The sequence below is a fragment of the Asterias amurensis genome, chromosome 6 (genome assembly GCF_032118995.1).
Source record: "Asterias amurensis chromosome 6, ASM3211899v1".
NCBI lineage: Eukaryota > Metazoa > Echinodermata > Asteroidea > Forcipulatida > Asteriidae > Asterias > Asterias amurensis.
In genome coordinates, this window is record NC_092653.1 from 20,866,962 (window position 1) to 20,886,498 (window position 19,537).

General features: G+C 37.7%; 1 protein-coding gene across 2 annotated transcripts in view; it reads right to left on the bottom strand.

Moving 5' to 3' along the window:
* Positions 1 to 19,537, bottom strand: part of LOC139937962 (oxysterol-binding protein 1-like) — a 34,985-nt gene that overhangs the window by 2,570 nt on the left and 12,878 nt on the right. For both annotated transcript variants that reach the window (XM_071933272.1, XM_071933271.1), the window contains exons 4-12: positions 15,119 to 15,299; positions 5,653 to 5,749; positions 5,206 to 5,323; positions 4,824 to 4,961; positions 4,074 to 4,319; positions 2,874 to 3,095; positions 1,360 to 1,455; positions 557 to 732; positions 15 to 235 (exon numbers count right to left, since the gene is read on the bottom strand). In XM_071933272.1, the coding sequence (XP_071789373.1) occupies positions 15 to 235; positions 557 to 732; positions 1,360 to 1,455; positions 2,874 to 3,095; positions 4,074 to 4,319; positions 4,824 to 4,961; positions 5,206 to 5,323; positions 5,653 to 5,749; positions 15,119 to 15,299 (1,495 nt within the window). The remainder of the gene's footprint in view (positions 1 to 14; positions 236 to 556; positions 733 to 1,359; positions 1,456 to 2,873; positions 3,096 to 4,073; positions 4,320 to 4,823; positions 4,962 to 5,205; positions 5,324 to 5,652; positions 5,750 to 15,118; positions 15,300 to 19,537) is intronic.

The window sequence follows — 19,537 nt, forward strand, 5'->3', positions numbered from 1 at the left end:
CCACGCAGACTTACCTGACTCTGCTGCAGCTGTAGCCTCAGACTCCCGTTTCCGCCTGGTTGCTCGTTGCTTCTCTTCTAGACGTAGCTTTTCTTTATTAGCCTCATCCCACTGGCCCTCTTCCATTAGCCGTTGGTCAGGTCGGTTACGCGTATCCGTTGGGGCAACGCCGGTCTCAAATTCATTCATTGTGATGCAGAAACTTGTCATGTTATACATGTTCTCTGCATTGGGCCTGTAACAAATGTAAAGAAGCACAAAATAACACCAGTTTCAGACAGGCGGTCAGAGTTTCAGTCGCTCCTAACAGGTTTCAGACTTTTCATGTACTTTAAGTCAGATTTTGGTGCGGCGCCACTCAGGAGCGCCTGTTTGAAACAGGTGTAAGACAATATAATCTGATAGTACAATTAATTATTATTTATGTATGATTTGTTTACCCTACAGTGATGAAGATATGCAGTGTACATGTATACTCAGTGTTTGCTGATTCCTGATGAAAGAATAAACCATAGGCACTGGAATTCAAGCCCAAGACCATTACTTTATTACTTACGGAAGTGGGTTTTTCTGCCATAGCATTTTGGGTGGAGCAGTCTGGTAGAGAGGCTTGCCTCGACTGCCTTTATCCAGGGAGGTATGAAGTACCTTAGCATATTCCATCTTCTGATCCCATGTCCCAGATAAGATAAATTTAGCTGTGTTATTTGCATCAGTTACTACACCTGTCACCTGAAAGATAATCAATTATTAGCATTATTACACCATATTGTTGTGTCAGTGGCAATACATTGTGTTTTGATTGTTTCATTTGTTTTCTTTCTTTTTTACTAATTCTTTTTTTTTAAATGAGAAATTGCTCACATCACTAGGCAAGCGACCACAAGGTGAGGGCTACACAAGGATTTAGGCTATAGACCCAAATCAACTGCCCCAAGGGGCATGTTGCCACCTACTCCTGGGGCTGAAACAGGGTTATCCCCTTCAACAGTCCGTAAGGATGTAGGCATGGGTACCATCCACTAGGAGCCTGACTGGTAGAGGATGCACTACCTTCCCAACTGTTTACAAAACAAGTATTGTTAAGTGTGCTCAAGAGCAGAAGTGCCATGACTGGTATCGAACCCACACTCTGCTGCTGACAACACCAGAGCTTGTTGGGTCTGGTGAACTAGACCACTTTCCCATGACACGACACGTAAAAGTAGCAAATATCTAAAACAAGAGAAGAGAATTAAGCCACTGCCAATCATTGACACTATCTACATGTATGCTTCATCTGTTTACAGCCCTGTTGGTTATAGGGAGCCATAATGCTAGGTGTACAATTACTTCCAAACATAAATCACATGTACTCACTTTTCTAGGAATATCTCCTGAGAAATAACTGTAAGGTTTGTAGTTGATTCTGCAGCACTCTTTTGTGGTATGGTTAACAACCTCACATTCTCCACTCTGTTAAATGGTAAGAAGTACAATGTACTGTAAGCGTTTTTTATCATTTCCAATCTCATGTATTAATATTACTCGTAAGTAAGTATTTACTTTTGGTGAAGTATTGAGATAAGAAGTGCCTGGCTCTGCAGTTCATGTAGGATTGTAAAGACATGGCTTGAAGATGAGGAAATGATGCTAGAAAACCCTTATTAAAAGAGATAAGTAATTTCTATCCTTAGGTCTTCAATAAATACACCATGCCATCAAGTTAAGTGATCCTGCTAAGGGAAAACAAATCAGGGAAATTGTGCATTCATGTGTGCTTGTGCAAAATTGCAACCTGGACAGGACTATTTATTTGAAAGGTTGGTACTGGTATGAACTTGCTAACTAGTTAGCGTTCAGTTTGAAACTGATTATTTGTGTCATAATTGCCAATTCAAGAATTCAACCAAGCTTGATCTATCCAGACATTGACACTGAAGAAAACAGATGAATAAATATTAAGGGTATTCCAGATGGCCTGCTTGAGACAGATATTGGGGGTCACCAGAAGGGACAGACTGCGCAACACAAGAGCACGCAACTGCTTCATTACATGTAGGTCAAAGATCTACCAACTATAATTAGAAAAATAAAACTCAAGTAATTTGGTCATATTAACAGAATGGGCAGCGATTGATACCCCAAAATTCTCCTAGGACACATTGCAGGTAGCAGAAGATATCATCAGCGCAGATATCAAGCACCTATGTGAAGAGGCTGACATACCATCTGTGGCAGCGGCAGGACATCTAGCAAGCAATAGAGACCTATATGGAGACTCTTAGTGGTTGGGAAGCCGACTCCAGTACCTGCCTTAGCAGGACGGCTATGATGATGAATCAACGATTATGTAATCTAAGGCTACAACTTTGACCCCAAAAGGATAGAAGAGCAGTACATTCATTTATGTACATGTAGTTGATGTGAACCATTGCAACAAATTAGGCTAAAGGTGAGGGTTAAATAAAATGACAAAATATCCCTCCCATGAAATATGCATATTGCCCATCACACATGTCCACTTACACTACTGGTGGGCAAAATAAGGGAACGTTGTGCATTTTGAATGGAGCTGATGGAGGTTGCACGCCTTTGTAGTGCATAACTCTGTGGTGTTTGCCCATCAATAGTGTCTGTACATGTATGAATGAGTGAATGTAATTAGAATATTTCATGGGAAGGGCTAATAACAATTCTCTACTAGTTCAACTTCAAATAAAAACAACAACATAAACCTGATAAGTCTGAAGATAAACCCTAAAAAGTTAGTCGGCAGGACTTTCACAAAATTGACCACCTCAGCCTTCAGGCTAAAATGTCACTACTGATGTTCATTTTCCTGTGGTAACTTTGAGCTTTGTATTAAATGTGTTGTATTTCTTTCAACCTACCTGATCCACCCAGAGTTTTCCAACGATGATATTATGCACAGTGGATGTGACTTTCCTGTATGTATAGTAACTGCCAGTTTTCTTGAATTTGATATGTAGAATTCCCTGAGGGAAGACTTGTAGGTATTTGCCTCTGAATTTACTAGCGATAGTAATATCAGTCCATAGTGTCCAATCCTTAGCATCTACATGTATAGCTGCTGCTGGTGGGTGGTGGCTCACCTACACATCATACAAAAACAAGCACAAGTTAACGACCCTGCTTTAGCAACTGATATGCTTTAAAAGAGAGACAGTTACACAGTATTTCGATAAGTGCTTTTGATCTGGTACCCTGTTTCTATTAAGCCCAGGTTTTATCTGTGTTTTGAAGGTTTTTTGTACTGAGCTGCAAAAAAAGGAATTCATATGTACATAATGTACATCAGGAAACACCCAGCACACATACATAGACATATACACCTATATCAATGTACAAAGGCATCTTCAAACAGTTGTATTAAACATGATGTTTAGCTGCCATAGTCTAGAGGACTGGAACACACAGTGAATCTGGGTTTTAAAAAGAATATATTTAGAATTTGCTTCAATTTGTTCAATTTTATGTTTGCATTTTAGAGTGGATTCTTATCTGAGTGACCTTTCTAAGTGATGTCAGGTCATCAGTAGGGTGCTGTGTACATGTACATGTACACTGTACAATGCGTACGTACATCTGCAAGTCTACTCAATACACATACTGTCAATTGGGTAATTATGTTGTTCACAGCACTGTGCTAAAGAACAATGTGTTTGGACCTTTGGCGATGAACGGAAATAAAGCTGCAATGAAGCCTGGGAGTTTTGTGTCTTGAAGAACTGAACCATCAACAATTTACTTTCAAGTTTTTCCTTAAATGGATGAGCAATGGTCAAGTAAAATATTTGCATGAATGATTTTGATTACCACTATTTGTTGGCAGATTATTAATTATCAATGGATGATCTTCTCTACCCAGCAATACTCACATGTGAGATGATGTACACAAAAAGAAACAGTTGAAGGAAAACACTAATTAAAAGAGCAATACATTCAGCATTTCTGCAAAATAGAAAATGGTGTCGTACAACACCTTGGGCAGGTTACTACTACATTTATGTTAGTAAATAGCAGACGTCTGGTAATGTAAATGGTAAATGAAACTTGAGTAATGTTCTTACCTGTTCACATAGCGCTCTCCACCCTAAGTCATCCGACCGATCAAACTCATAGGTCTCTCCTAGTAGTGGATTAAATGGCTTAGTATTTCTGACGGCCGTAGATGCATAGGCTCCTATAGTGAAGCCAGCTACATAACACATCTCTTCTACAGTCGTCTTACACTCAGCTGCAGTGTGTAGAATATCAGCATATTCTAAATCCTCAACCAAACGCTGTATCATCGACAGAGGCTCATTGAAATTCACCTGAATCATACCATACCATGTAAGAGATTTTAAAGTTGCATCGGGGATAAAGAATATTAATTTTTGGTTTTTACCCTTACACCGATGTGTGGTAGCACTGTATACTCAGTACTTTCCCCGAGTTCTGTGAAAAAAAAAATAGCATACCACACCAGAAGTGAAATCAGCCATATTTTGAGAAATCAAAGTTTGATCTTATAATAACAACATTGGGCATATTAGGAAAGCTAATGAAGGCATCCACAGTGTTATTATTGAAGTTCATAAAGCAAATGGCTTTCTGTAAACAATCTTATTGGGTAATGCACTGTTGCATATTTAGGGGTTTTCAGACTTCCTGTATTTAGTGTATAGTTTGCCAATCATTTTACTGACGCTCATAAAACCAAAAAGGATGACACACTATTTCCCTATATTTGGTTACACTGTTAACACTGGGAGGACAGGAACATGGTTGCATCTACTAGCAACATGGGCTGTAAGTTTTGACAAAGCTTCACTTACTGGTACAGGAATCTTTGACAACTCCTTTCCGATGCAATTCTTGATAATACTCCATAAGTTGAGTCCAGCAATGGGCTTGGTAGGAATTGTTTTCCTTCTTTGTCGACCACCGCCACGCTTTCTCCAATGATCATCAGGCTGGAAGCACAGGGAAAAAAAAGTTATTTTCTGACCACATTGTGTGAAAAACAAAAACAACAGCATGTGCCAGTTGCCCCAAATAAAGGAAGGAAGCAAAGATAACAACAAATCTGCAGCAAGATAGACGACTAATGTAAATATATAGAAATAGAGTTTTGCATATAATTTGAAGTTGCATGACGTATGGTCTTTAAAACCTACATTTTGACTAATAGCGTCTTGTTCCTGTACTTCTACTTACATCTTTAGCACTGTGTTTGTCTTGCATCATGTCATCATCAGTACCCGACTGTTCCCCTGCCCTACTCTCTCCTTCACTGCTGGCAATACTGTTACCACTAATGTCACTGCCGGTACGTCTGCAATCATTCAGCCAAATAACAAACACATGACAAGAAATTGTATCAAACTACAACTTATATCAACCTTACCCAACATAAGTGGAACAATCGTCACAGTTTATTTGCATACATGTGGTGGTTTTGAATAGTGGGTGCAGTACTGACACAATACACATTTTTAACTACAAATAAGATTGGACACAATGTTGATTTTGTATTTATTGTACATGATGATCTGATCTTCTCGCAGTTATTAACTTCAATGTTCCAAAAAGAAATCAATGTCAATAATGAAAAGAACCTTGTCATGTAATGACAGTGATTTGAACAGCATGATGCATACTCACTTGTGACCTTTGACACTTGCAGCAAGTTGAACTGATGTGAAGTCTTCTGTAGCGTCGTAAAACTCGTTATCTTCCTCCTCGTCCTCTGCATCTGTGCCTGTCATATAGAAAAGATTACCCACGTTAGTTATGTCATCTTAAGACAATCAAGTCAGCCAATTAGTTCAAATTACTGAAAGAGGATTCAGTATGTCAGTATGCTTTCAAATCATTCAAAAACTTGGTCCACATTCATATACTACATTGTATTAACATATGTTTACAGGTTTGACAAGCTTGAATGTAAACAGTACACATGTAAATAATGAATAAATTTGTTTGGAATCTTGGACTGTCAGACTGCATTCATGGTTTAAAGAAGAATCACAAACAGCCCAATTGGAATAATTATTAAGCTTACTTAAATTTGTCTCAATATTGTAACAATAATTACCAAAAAGAAGAGCTGCTGAAAGTAAAATAAAATAAGATGACATAATCCACAAGACTATAGGGTTGGTATCTAAAAGAAAATTCTAGAGCAGAAGTGTTTTGCAAGACCAGAGTCAACATGAGAACAAACATTTATCTGACACTGTTTTTATACAATAAACGGTTTGTGTTTGAACAAGAAATAAGAGAACCTTCTGTACCTTGATACAGAATCAACAAATATTCATCAGGATAAAAGTCAACAATTTAACGTTTAATTGTTAAAGATATTACACAGTGAGGTATTCTTTTTGATTGAAAAAACCATGACTGCTGTCATGAGTTTAGGCCAAATAAAAAAATACCAGTTGATCATCCCCGCCTGCATCCTTTATGGGGGCCGCATCCTTATTTTTTACTTTTTATTATTTTTCGATTTTGTAAAAAAAGAATTTTGTTTCCCCCCAGTTTTTTCCCATATTATTTTTAAAAGGACTGGCCTAGGAGCTTTTCCCGAATCTAACGTGATGCTCCCGAACACTTGTAACACAATATTAGTGAATGTCTACCATCAAATCTTTTTAGTGATATCCGACCCTGTTTAAGTGTTAGTGTTAACACAGGTTCTCATGAAACTAATTAAAGGTATAAAATAAGTTGTCGGTTGATTCAAACTGAAGAATTGGTGGCCTGTTTGATTTGAAATACTAATTGGCCATCTTGAAAAAAATAGTAAATAGTATACAAATATTGAGTGGCTCAGAGTGGAATGGGAGGAATATTATCGCAAGGTAAAATTTTGACAGTTCCATTTCACTCGGCTTCACCTCATGAAATGGAACAGTCCAAATTTTACATTGCGATAATATTCCTTCCATTCCACGAATTAAAGCCACTCAATATTTGTTTTATATCTGACATTTAATAGATCCTTGTCATTTGATGTATTTTAAAAGTACAACATTATGAAAAATCACACAAATTACTGACAACCAAAAATCATATAGCGCCGCGTAGCAGCAACAATGCACAAATCGGATCACAACCTTTTGCACAGGTGCTCCTTTGTTTTAGCAGCACCGTGGCAGCGCTGTACTGCTCAAAAACATAGGGAACAAGGATGATCCTACATGTAGCTGTTGAATGGGTCTTTTTGATCGCCGGTGCGGATGGGAGTAATAGTGAATGTCACTTGAAGTAAGTTCCACCAATCAAATGACAAGGATCTGTATGTCAGTTATATAATAAATAATAAGGCCCTCATCCTCCTCCTTTTTGAAAAATCCGGATGATCAACTGGTATTTTTTTATTATTTTATTATTTGGCCTTACTGGCCTACTGCTAAAATCATACAGAGATCGCCAACATAAGGCTGGTTAGTTCAGTTGATAGAGCATCAAAGCCCACTCTGGGTAGTTTGTCTACCTTTGACCTAAATTGATTTATTATAACCCAGCCAGTTTCCCTTTGTGATTTATTTATTCATATTTGAAAGAAAAAGTCACACCACCATGTGACTTCATAACTTGTACAACACCACTTCTCATTGTAAAATGTGCATGGCCTCTTGCTTATAATGTGTGTATACAACAGTATTCTGTTGGTTAACTTCAGACTGGCTCCCCCCAACTTCCCAAAGAAAGATTGACAAACGAGGGGACTGCCAACAGAAAGGCTTTATTTTGATGTTAGTCTGAGGAATTCTGTGTAGAATGCATAAATGTACAATGTCTGTCTAAGGCCTCCATACACACATGTGGAGATGTATGCAGTTATCTAAAACTCATTCACCAAACACTCTGACATGTCTGGGTGTGTACATCTTATCATACATTGTAAGCTAAAAAGACTGTATGGGACATGGAGAGTAGGCCATTTTGTGTCATGTAAGATGCCATAAACTTGCCATGTACAATGTATCACAACCATTATCATTCATTAATGATCAACTGCAATTGTCCCGAGATTGTACAAAACCCATGGACCTTGTCACAGTGCCAAACAATTGTTACTCCTGCCCTAAAGATCTGAAGTCCATCGCTAACCAAACCCTTGGTCCGCGTACGCATCAACCATTTGGGACCCCTACACGTAGGAGCTGAAAGACCACTTTGGGAAAACACAGAGAAGAGCAGCTCGCTTCGTCTGCAGAGACTACAACCGTACCAGTAGCTTTACATCTTTGCTAAAATCTCTCCAGTGGGACACCTTGGAGAGCAGTCTCAATGCTTCATAAAGTCCACTGTAGCAGGCTGCCATCCAGGCAGGAAAGTTCTTGAAACCAGTCAAGACAGAATCACAGCAAGGCCTACCAACTATACTCAGTGGACTACTTCAATATTCATACCAAACACACTACTGGAATACATTGCCACCAGACATCATTTCCTGTCACGTAAAATAAGACCTTTAAAGGGGCCGTTACAACCTGGCTCAGCAAGTAATATCGCGCACAACCACTCTTCTCGTGTAAAGAATATTTATCCAGATCCAGATCCATAAATGACCAACGGTAGGAATGATGTATCCCGGTATACATAACTTTTCTTGTTACCCGACCTTGCTTGACCTAATGCATTGTATTATAACATGTCATTGGTTCTAGATCAATAAACAAACTCTGCTCCTCCATTATCAAGTGGAAATATGTGTATCTACTACCGAGCTAACCATAATGTATGCCAGGGGTCGAAATTAAGTGTATTTCCATGGTAGTCGGCAGGGCTAGTGACCAATAATTTTTAGTAGCCCTGATTAGATTTTGGTAGCCCGAAAGACACATTATGTCTCGCATCACGGCTCAAACTTTACAATACACCAATAACATAGTTCTTTATTGTTTGTGATGATGATTTTTGCATTATTTTTCCACTAGCCCGTCGGGCTATCAAACTGGAAAAATCAGTAGCCCGGCTGTAAATCTGGTAGTCCCGGGCTAGCGGGCTAGTGGCAATTTCGACCCCTGTATGCTTACATTAAATATCTTCAAGATCGAGAGTCAAATTCTCACAGATATGATTCACCATTTAGCATTTTTACCATCTAAGGTGTAGCCTTAGTCGTCCATGTCAGTCTACTATACCACAAACATCATGCACTTCACAAAGCGATCTTTGGAATTGTCTTGGGTGTAGTATATATTGTACAGTAAGCAAAACCATCACATACATTTGTAATGAAAAGATGGTGGTACATTGTTTGCGCTAGTCCTTTGCGCAATAATGCCAAAAGTAGAATGTATGAGAATTAGTAAAGCAAACATCATTGTTTATAATATGTATAGCTCGCCCCATGTATTGAAAGTTGAGCCTTTAAAACTAGTTTGTCAACTTCCAATTAGCACCTCTGCAGTCCATCCTTAAACAAGGTAATAATAGAGCCTAAAAAGGCACCATACAATACCAAGGTCAAAATTGTAATAAAGTAACTTCTTAAAACATTTGTACACACATTGCAAAGTGTACGTACAATGTACATGTATAATGGCCTACATGCCTACACACAACGCTTAAGTGATACATGTGTAGGGGGCATTACAACTTCAGTCACAGTTTTGACATAAGTTTGACATCCATGGTTTCACAAATAATTGAAGATTATCAATAATTGTTTGCTATAGTTTCGTTATGGAAACTTACCATTAGGGGAGGCCATGTTAGCATCATTTCCCAAGAATATAGAGTCCAGCATTAGGATGTGCTTTACATTAGTATTTCAAGGTGCTGTCTTAATGTCAACACTACATGTGGTACATGTACATATCATGTACAGTGTAAGTAGGTCATGTATAGACTTGACATCCAACCCATGCCATATTCAGCACAGCAGTACCATGGTGTTTAGTTGGCAATGTAAGAGTGATCATACACGGTGATACAGTGATCATTTGGACTATGACCTAGGTATTTGGCAACCCTACAAATTGCATTGTTCTACTATACTATGGAAGTCCTAATCAAATCTTGTTCCCAGTCCCATGTCGGCACGCTTTGTACAAACAACATTTGTTTTTGCGAGTTTCAGAATGTCCAAAATCACCAAAATCACCACTAACCCAGAATCAGCTGCATTAAAGCCATTGGACCCTTTTGGTACAGAAAAAAAAGAAAAAAGTTCACAGATTTACAAATAATTTACAGGGTTTACAGAAGGTAATGGTGAAAGACTTCTCTTGAAATATTAGTCCATGAAATGCTTTACTTTTTGAGAAAACGGTAAAACAATATAAATTCTCGTTAACGAGAATTACGGATTTGTTATAAACACATGTCATGACACGGCGAAACGCGCGAAAACAGGAGTGGGTTTTCCCGTTATTTTCTCCCGACTCCGATGTCCGATTGAGCCTAAATTTCCACAGGATTGTTATTTTATATATAAGTTGTGATACACGAAGTGTGGGACTTGGACAATACTGTTTACCGAAAGTGTATAATGGCTTTAAAGCTTGTAAGCCATTTTTACACGACAGTGCTTGTTTTTAAGTGATGTCACTATGTTGTTTTGCCACTTGTCTAAGTCATTTGCATTGTGTTTTAATCTAGTTACAATGATTTGAACTCATTGTTTCAGTTTGCGGTCTTTGGGGATAGTATCACTGCCACTAAAAATGATCATCAACCTTCTCAATACTTCAACTGTGCAGGTTATAGTTTGTATTGGTATCCAATTGAAGACTACTAACTACAGCAATCTGGTCAAAGTCACATCAGGAGATGCTCACAGTACAGTAGTCATGCATAAAGTTCATGCATAAAGCAGGGATACAAATAGCAGTGAACAGTTTGACTACTACAATGTTGGAACGTGAACCAAATTGTGCAATATTTCTTCAAGGTACCTGAGTAAATAATTTGTTACACAAAATATAGATTGTTAAGCCTAAAACTGTGACAAGGTCCAGGTTATTACAGGTCCTCTGCAATATTGCAAAACAAGTTAATAATAAAATATTTTCTTCATAGGTCTATACAATACCTCAAATTTAAAGCTTCGTTCCCTAAACATAATTTCCTTACAGTACAAGTCTCAAAATTCCAACAAGACTACTGAGTTCAGAAATAATAGATCCTAGCCCAACATTATTTAAGAGAATAAAAGGAAGATTAACGTCACCATTATAACTTCTACTACTGACTATGCATAAAAACCACAAGGGAGGGTGCAATTCAACATTCTGGTGTTGACACTCTAATTCATGCTCGTTCTTCATGTGAAAGATAATTGTGTGTGAAAGACACCGGTTTGTTATGCATCTTGCACATCCACACACATTCTCAAACGTTCTCACACATAGTTCACGTCCTTAGAGAAGTATAAGGATAAGGACACTTGGATCAAACATGTAGACAAAAATGCAGCTTTGTAAATAGCGTTCATGAACAAACATTAAGTTGAATTTTATTCCCATTTTTCACTAAGTTAATACCATTGACTCCATCACAGAGCAGGGAGTCCACTTTGGAAAGGTAAGAATTACAATAAAGTGCCAGAGATAGTACAATTTTGACAGGGTAAGTTTGGTGTACACGTGTAGTACCTTCAACATGCTCAGCGGAGAGACTTTCTGTTTCAAATGACTTACATTATCAGTAAACAGAACACTTTTTATTCACATACCTCAGGAAGAAAGGAAGTAAAACTACCCAATATTAATAACAATTGACAGTGTTCACATTGTACATCATACGAGTGTGCACATGTTTTACATACACTGTATATGTACACATATATTTTTTATAAACGTACAACCCAAAAACAACAAAAATTTGAATGAGTCATACAGACCTACAATTTCGTGGTCTAGGCAGTATGCAAATGTGCAGCTGTTTTTACCCGATACTTGAAGAACATCTGTATATGAATTTTGAGCAAGAAGTAGTAATTACCTCAGCATCCTCCAACTGTGTGATAAACCACTAATGCCATGTCAACTATTGATCCTCAGCACTAATATGTTCACTCATATTAAGATGTAGTCCCCCTAAGTAGGCATCCAGAAAGCTGCCTCCATGGGCTATAGTTAAATCAATCGCTTGGTTTGAGATTTCTACAGCATCCCTCAAAACCTAGTCAATCATCCAAGCACGAGGGCAGTAGGTTGAGTGAATATCTCACTCTATAATAGCCCTACATAAGGAAGCCAGGATGTCATAGCACTGGTAATGAAGATGAGTCCCTGTAAATAGCCAGTGGTCTCCACAGTCTTTAATTAGATTGAGGAATCAGTGTTTTTTCCAATCCATTGCCTTGTTCCAGAGTACTGACGTCAAAGTGGCCTACTACTGACCAACTCATATTATTACAAGGTTTGAGCTCAGTCAGACTAATATACAGTCATATCATGTACATGTACTTTGTAATAACATTATGCACCCTCGGGTGTGCTCTCTTGATAAATTATGCATTAAAAAATTTAGTGACTTTTTTTTTTTACAATATTGTATAAGGCCATCCTGTCAAAGAAAGTACATAAAATTATTTGCATCCTGAAAAAGCACACTCAAATCTAAGTATTTCCCCCCCAAAACACAGTATGACTCCAATGGGGTCATTCCAACTCAAATATTGACAAACTATAGTTTTACACTTACCTGCTTTGGAATCACATTGAAATTAAACTACTAAAATTAAGCTAAATTCTTCGCTTCAGTCATAAAGAACTGTCACATTGTTTTCAATCTTGTAAATTTGTTTATTAATTAATTCAAAAACACATTCACCATTTCATTCAAGAAAATTAGGAAAAGATAGACTACAAGCGCTGTGTAAAAACCACTACTGAGGTTTTCAGGCTTGTGAAAATGCTCAACTTAAGTCAACAAATTTGCCGGTTTGTAAAAATGCGAAAAATCATACCGCACATGTTGGGTACTGTGCCAGTGCTGCAATTCAAAGAAAAAATTCAAATCTTGATTTATCACTTTGAGAAAATGCAAAATGGCAAACCTACATACATGTAGTACATGATCCGTCAGTCATGCTAATTGGTGTTCAAACATGTGTTAGGTCCTAAAACTTGCTGTGTGTATCGGCACTCCGATATCGAACTCTGTTGTTTTGAACTACTCTGTGCCACAGGGGTCGGTACCGGGCCCGCAGTGGTTTACAGGGTTATTTACACATTGTGAAATTTAACCTGAACTACCATGTGTAGGCGACACTCAGCTATACATCACGTTCAAATCTTCTCAAGAAAACGCCAATGCATCTATTGCAAGACTTGAGAAATGCATCCAAGAGATTCGACGTATGACACAACAAAACTTCCTGAAATTAAATGATGATAAGACAGAGTTCCTTCTAATTGGGTCACTCCAACTGTTAACAAAGGTTTCAGTGCCTTACATATCCATAGGTGATGCTCGGATAGCTCCCTCGCTGCAAGCTCCGAACTTAGGGACTATTTTTGATTCATCAATAACACTTCAACCACACCCATATCAATAACATGGTTCGTCTGCCATCATATCACAACAGGAATATTGGTAAGATTCGCAAGTACTTGGACATAAGTGCCACTGAAAAGGTCATTCATGCATTTGTTACTTCATCTCGTCTTGACAACGACAATGCTCTTCTTTACAGTCTTCCTAACAACCAGATTTCCGTTCTTCAACGGCCAAAACACAGGTACCCAAATCTTGTCACTGTCCAGAAAATCCTGTACTAACACCCCCATTCTGAAACAACTACACTGGCTCCCTATCTCTCAACGAATCATCTTCAAGCTGATGCTCAAGGCTCCCCACAATATTTCTGAACTACATCAAGTTTACACTTCATCAAGAAATCTTTGATCAAGTTCCATGCTTCTCCTCATTGAACCCAAGTCTCGACACTCATGTGGTGACAGGTCTTTTTCTTCAGCTGGGCCATGCATCTGGAACTCTCTACCACTTAATCTTAGACCTTGTCTTTGTACCACAAAATTCAAATCTCTTCTCATAACTTATCTTACATTGTATGTCACAGGGTTTTTAAGGACTAATTTCCTTGTGTCGGTTTTTCTTTCATTTTGTTGTTGTTTTACTGCGCCTTGAACACCCAGTAAGGTGGATATATGCGCATTACAAGTCTTTTTTTTTATTATTATTATTAAGAAAGCAATCAATGGTTACCCAACTCAAATACATTACACGAAATGGGACACTGAAAAGGCACAGTGAATAAATAACGGTGCGATCTCGCATAAACGAGGAACGTCGGGAATCCATTTGTGTGTGGTCGTGTGAATGTTTGTCATGAAATTGCATACAACCTTTGGGATAGAAAACTGGCGCCCAAAACCACGGTTGTTGGTTTTCGGGTCTTGTGTGAAGACCCATGGTCACTCTTGTCAACTGTTCTTCAAAATTACATCAGGCTCCGAGTACACACTAATGCATCATATAACTCATGTAAGTAATAAGCTTGGGCGATACCACGATATTATCGAATATCGTGATACTAATTTGGAAACGATTTCAATATCGGATCTATTTGGTTTTAATCGTAATATCAATATACCGCAATATCGATTAAGTATCGCGATGTATTTCCAAGCCGAGACCTCTTGCACAACATAGGTTTGGAGTAAAACTAGAAGAATACATGTAGGTTTGGAGTAAAACCAGAAGAATAGGTCATTAGAACACTTCTCTTATGCTACCTGTCTCTTCTACAACTTTCACCGAGAGTTTGAAGACTGATGTCAAATTTAATTAATCGCAATTACATATTTTAAACGATATATATCGTGAATAAAATATATCGATATCACCCAAGCTTAGTAAGTAAGGCAACAGAGAGTGAGATAGGAACAAGCAGCATGTACAAAATGTTTCCAGTTCACTTATTGCACTGTTCTAACTCCGCATTTTGTACTTTTTAAAGTTTATCCAAATTTTTTGTCACAACGCGCTCATGGAATACAGAAACATCCTTGTCCAATATCCAACTTGGCTTTTGGACTCATTGGGTATGGGATGCAGACAATGTATTTATCCATATTCCACTCAAGGTTGTGTGTAACACCTAATAGAGTAAGAGTAGAGTGAAATTGGGCTGGCTTACCTTTACTGCTTTTTGTATCGTGACGTCCTTTATCTCGACAAGCTTGTTCCAAGGAGTTGTGTTGTTTGGCCAATGTCTCAATGGTGTCTTCTAGACGTAGTCTTTGGTCTCGTTCATACTGTAATGTTTTCTGCCACTTCCGTCCCTGTGCCTGTGCAATCTCTAAGTACTCTCCACACGCCTATAGTCAATACCAAATGCTAGCATCATCAAATCAATTAAAAGCTTTTAATTTCATATGTAACTAATCATTACAATTAATACAAAGTGCTGGAAGGATTAAACAATATACACTGGTTGGTCGGTTTCATAGTACGCTCGCAAACGTACCTGTCCATCTGTCACTGTTACTCATCTACAGTACTTATGATGTGCAATCAAAAGGGTTATTATACATGTGTAACTTCTATAAACATTAAGAACACTGTAGTTTTTAGCAAAAAAGATGAAGGAGTTATAAATGCTAGTTGGGGGTTTTATACAATCAGTTTTGTTTTATAAGTTGACTCACCGAAGTCCTGCCTGACTAATTATTGTTAGCTAAAATATGACTATTTGTATTGCACATTTATTATTTATGGGACTACATACATGTTCATGTAGGTGTACTGGTCAATTTGTTCTTTTTTCATTCACCATCATTACAGCCATATTGGTTGGAGTCAAGTGTGCTGGAGTGAAACTAGTTATGAATTTGTGGATTTAGCTTCTAAATCAAGAATCCATACATTCAAATTGAAGTTTGATACAAAAAAACTATTAAATCAAGATTACAATAACTGAGGTTTTCTATGCAATATTGGTGCTGCACCAACATTTTCAGTGCTATACATAGAAGTTTCACCCTCCATATACCGGTATGTTGCTACAAGTACAGTTGGTAACTACACCACAGCTACATGTAGTGTAGAGAACAAGGGAAAAAGCTATGTTGGATCATTTGGGTATGAGAATAGTAAAATACTTTACACCCTATAATCAGGTCAATTGACATCATCAAAAGAGTGACATACATTTGTAACCTGTAGGCCTATGTACTTCCTGCAAGAAAGGTTTGTGCGCAGATCAAGAAGACTGTGAACAGCATTTCTATGAACTTATAATACATACGAAAGGGGCACATCTCAAAACTTGTTCAACCCGCTAATTTGTACAATTACTTAAATTGTACAAATTAGTCTGATAAAAAAATGTAAAAATTCCCTTTGATTGATTGATTGACATTTTTGTTTATAAAGGTGAGTGTTTTTTCTAAATGTATTTCCATAGCAACTGTAAACAGTTTGAGTTTGCTCTGGGTTAAATTGGTGAAAGGACAGATTCTGCTGCCAAAAGAGGATAACACGAAAAAGCCAATATCTTGGGCTTATTTATCATTTACATTGGGGTCCTTACAATGCACATTTTGTACTTGAGATGTTAACTGCACATTGTGCACCAATGAATGTATACTTGTAGATAACTTGAGATTACCACTTCACCAGGGAAACATTGCCTATTAACAGGTACACACATGTATAAACACATTGAGGAAACACATTCAGTTCCATGTAGGGCCTACCACCATAACCAACTTAATCCTTGTGGAAACTTCTTGTCACTATTTAGCTACTGTATCAGTCATAAATTATAGCCTACAGTGCATGATAAAAAAAGTGATTATCACTGACACATGAATCAAGCACTGTCATGAAATAGAAAAATAATACAAACATTCACCTCATGCCGAGTGAGATAAACTCAAGTCACACAACCACAACCTCACAACAAGAGAGCACAGGAAAGAAAGGCAGCTACATAAACAGTGTAGCTCTACAAAGCTTTACAACTTGACAATTGTTAGGAAAGTACATAATGGCAGTGGCACTTTACAGTACATCTATGCAGGGAAGTTGGTACACTAATCGCCCACTAATCAATATAACATCCTGTAAGCCACTCCTGTTCAACTTGATCAATATTCACTAACACCATGGAGGTAGAAATATGCTAACACCAAACACATCCCTATGCTTTGATGAGCCATTTCCAACTAAGGGCTTAGACAATCATCGGACCACAAGAGGGCAGCCTTCCTTAACTGCATTCCCAATTGGACCATAGATGAACATGTAATCAGACTTTAAAGTGTGTACTGATCCATCCAAGCTATTGAGGGCGGTATGCAATCTCACAAAACAAAGGCCACATTAGGAAAGCTGTAGTTACCCCATGTTCACCCTCTATGGTAAATTAACCCTTTCAAAGCACTCACACACTATTAAACATCTACAGAGTCATTTACTCTGCAACGCAACAAGGAAATTCTCCAGATATTCTGTGGTACCTACAAATCCTCAGATAGTTTTTGTTGTGATTATTTTCTTCTGTTACAAGTTTTGATTACATGTACTTGGGGTGAAATTAATCTTTGAATGGTTTGCACACTTGTATGATTTGCTTTACCAAATTGAAGATATCGAAGTTGGGAACACAAGTCAGATCAACTTGATTTAACAAAACATTGTTACATGTAGTCATTTGTGGTTCCCTTGTACACAACATATTGTTTTTACGTCCCTCAAACAAATTTCTTTTTCAAAAGTAATTGAAAACAGTCATAACATATCTTTGGAAAAAACGAGTACCTTTTTGACCAAACAGCTATCTTCTTCACATAAAACTCTCTGTAAAATCCTTTCAAATAATTGTATTCCGTGTTTAAAAACACCCATAAGTTTATCTGAGTGTCACCATTACTGTGTACATTGGACGTAAAATAGATAAGTACAAATGATCTGTACCAAGGTTCAAAATTAGCGGTCGCCCGGTTGCCAAATGCGAGTAAAAATAGCGGCGGGCGAGTCAAAACTCTTCCTCACACGCTTGCCGGACGAGTCAAATAATTGGTCCTTTTCACATTTAAATGAGAGTACAGCGGGAAATTCCCAAAGAAAGCTTCTACTAAAGCTATTAAAATATTAAGTTTGACAAGACTAGATATTTGCTAGTTTTAATTTGGCCGCGAACGGGATCTGAATTTTGTGTATTGCGGGCTAGTGAAAAAACCTGCAGGCAATCAAAAGTTTTGGTTGACTCACCCAGCGGGCGATTGAAAAAACAGTTAAGGGAAACCCTCGTGTACAAAGAGAAAAACTACTTGCTGTGTCGAACGTGATTCAATAAAAGGACTTCTGACCTTTGAAATTTTTGGGACAATGAACCCAGTCATGACAGCAAGACACTGTCTATTGCCTTGTCTTTTGGGTGCAAGTTGTTTGGATGGGGCGTAAAGCCGTTGGTCCAACGTGTTGTGTTATCCATGTAAAAGAACCCAGTGCACTTATCAACAAAAAAAAGGGGTTTGCCCTGTTGTTTCTGGCTGTGGCTGCTGTATGCGCCGTAGCACCTTGTAAACTCTTATAAAAAGGTGCTAAATAAATGGGTCTCAAATTTCATCACTGCAATAACCTATCTTTCTGTATACTAAGCGCTTTAAGTACCTTGATGGTAGATAAACGCGCTATATATACAGTAAGACTTCAAAATTATTATTTTTATTAATGTGCTTTTTTTTAGACTAATTGTCATCTTGAGAACATGCTCTACTCTAAGGGCTGTAACTACGAAAGGCGTTATCTTTATACTAGTGTAGTATATAGACGTGGATAAATCCAAGTTACACGCGTCTTTCTAAACACCTGAATTAAACAAGTCTTACGAAATATCTTAAATAGTTGCTTAGTTATCCTTGTGTAACTAGCTAGTTACACGAGGATAGGACAGTCTAAACTTATTGACCGAGGTCCCTATTGTTAAATACATTGTAATGTAGATAGAGGATTGCGCAACAACATGAACATATGATAGGCATCAGTATAGAGAAATCTTCACCAGGTCGTTACTTCGATACTCTACAGCCTTGGCCGATTAAAAGCAACGGAGTGACAATTTCACTGCTGACGAAAGGATGGCTCTCGTTGAGACCATGAGGGACTTTATTTCCATTATTGGTGACAAACGATGTGACACTAAAGCAAACCAGAAAAAAGGTGACGCCTGGAAAGCTATCACTTCAGAAATGTCCATCTCGTTTCCTGACCGGAAAAACCGATCTGCAAAGGACTACAAATAGTCAGTGTGAACAAAATTAGATTTATCGAAATTGTGGATTGGTGGGTCAAGGAAATAACTGCAAATCAAAAATCATTTGTTACCAAAAGGAAAAAAATAAAATAAAAATCGACATAAAAAATAAATAAATAAAAAATACCCAGCTGGCCAAGATCGTCAATTTAATTCCTGATTAAACTACAAAGGTGTTTGTTTGTTGGTTTGTTTGTTTGTTTGTTTGTTTGTTTGTTTGTTTGTTTGTTTGTTTGTTTGTTTGTTTGTTTGTTTGTTTGTTTGTTTGTTTGTTTAAACCATCAGGAAAAGCCA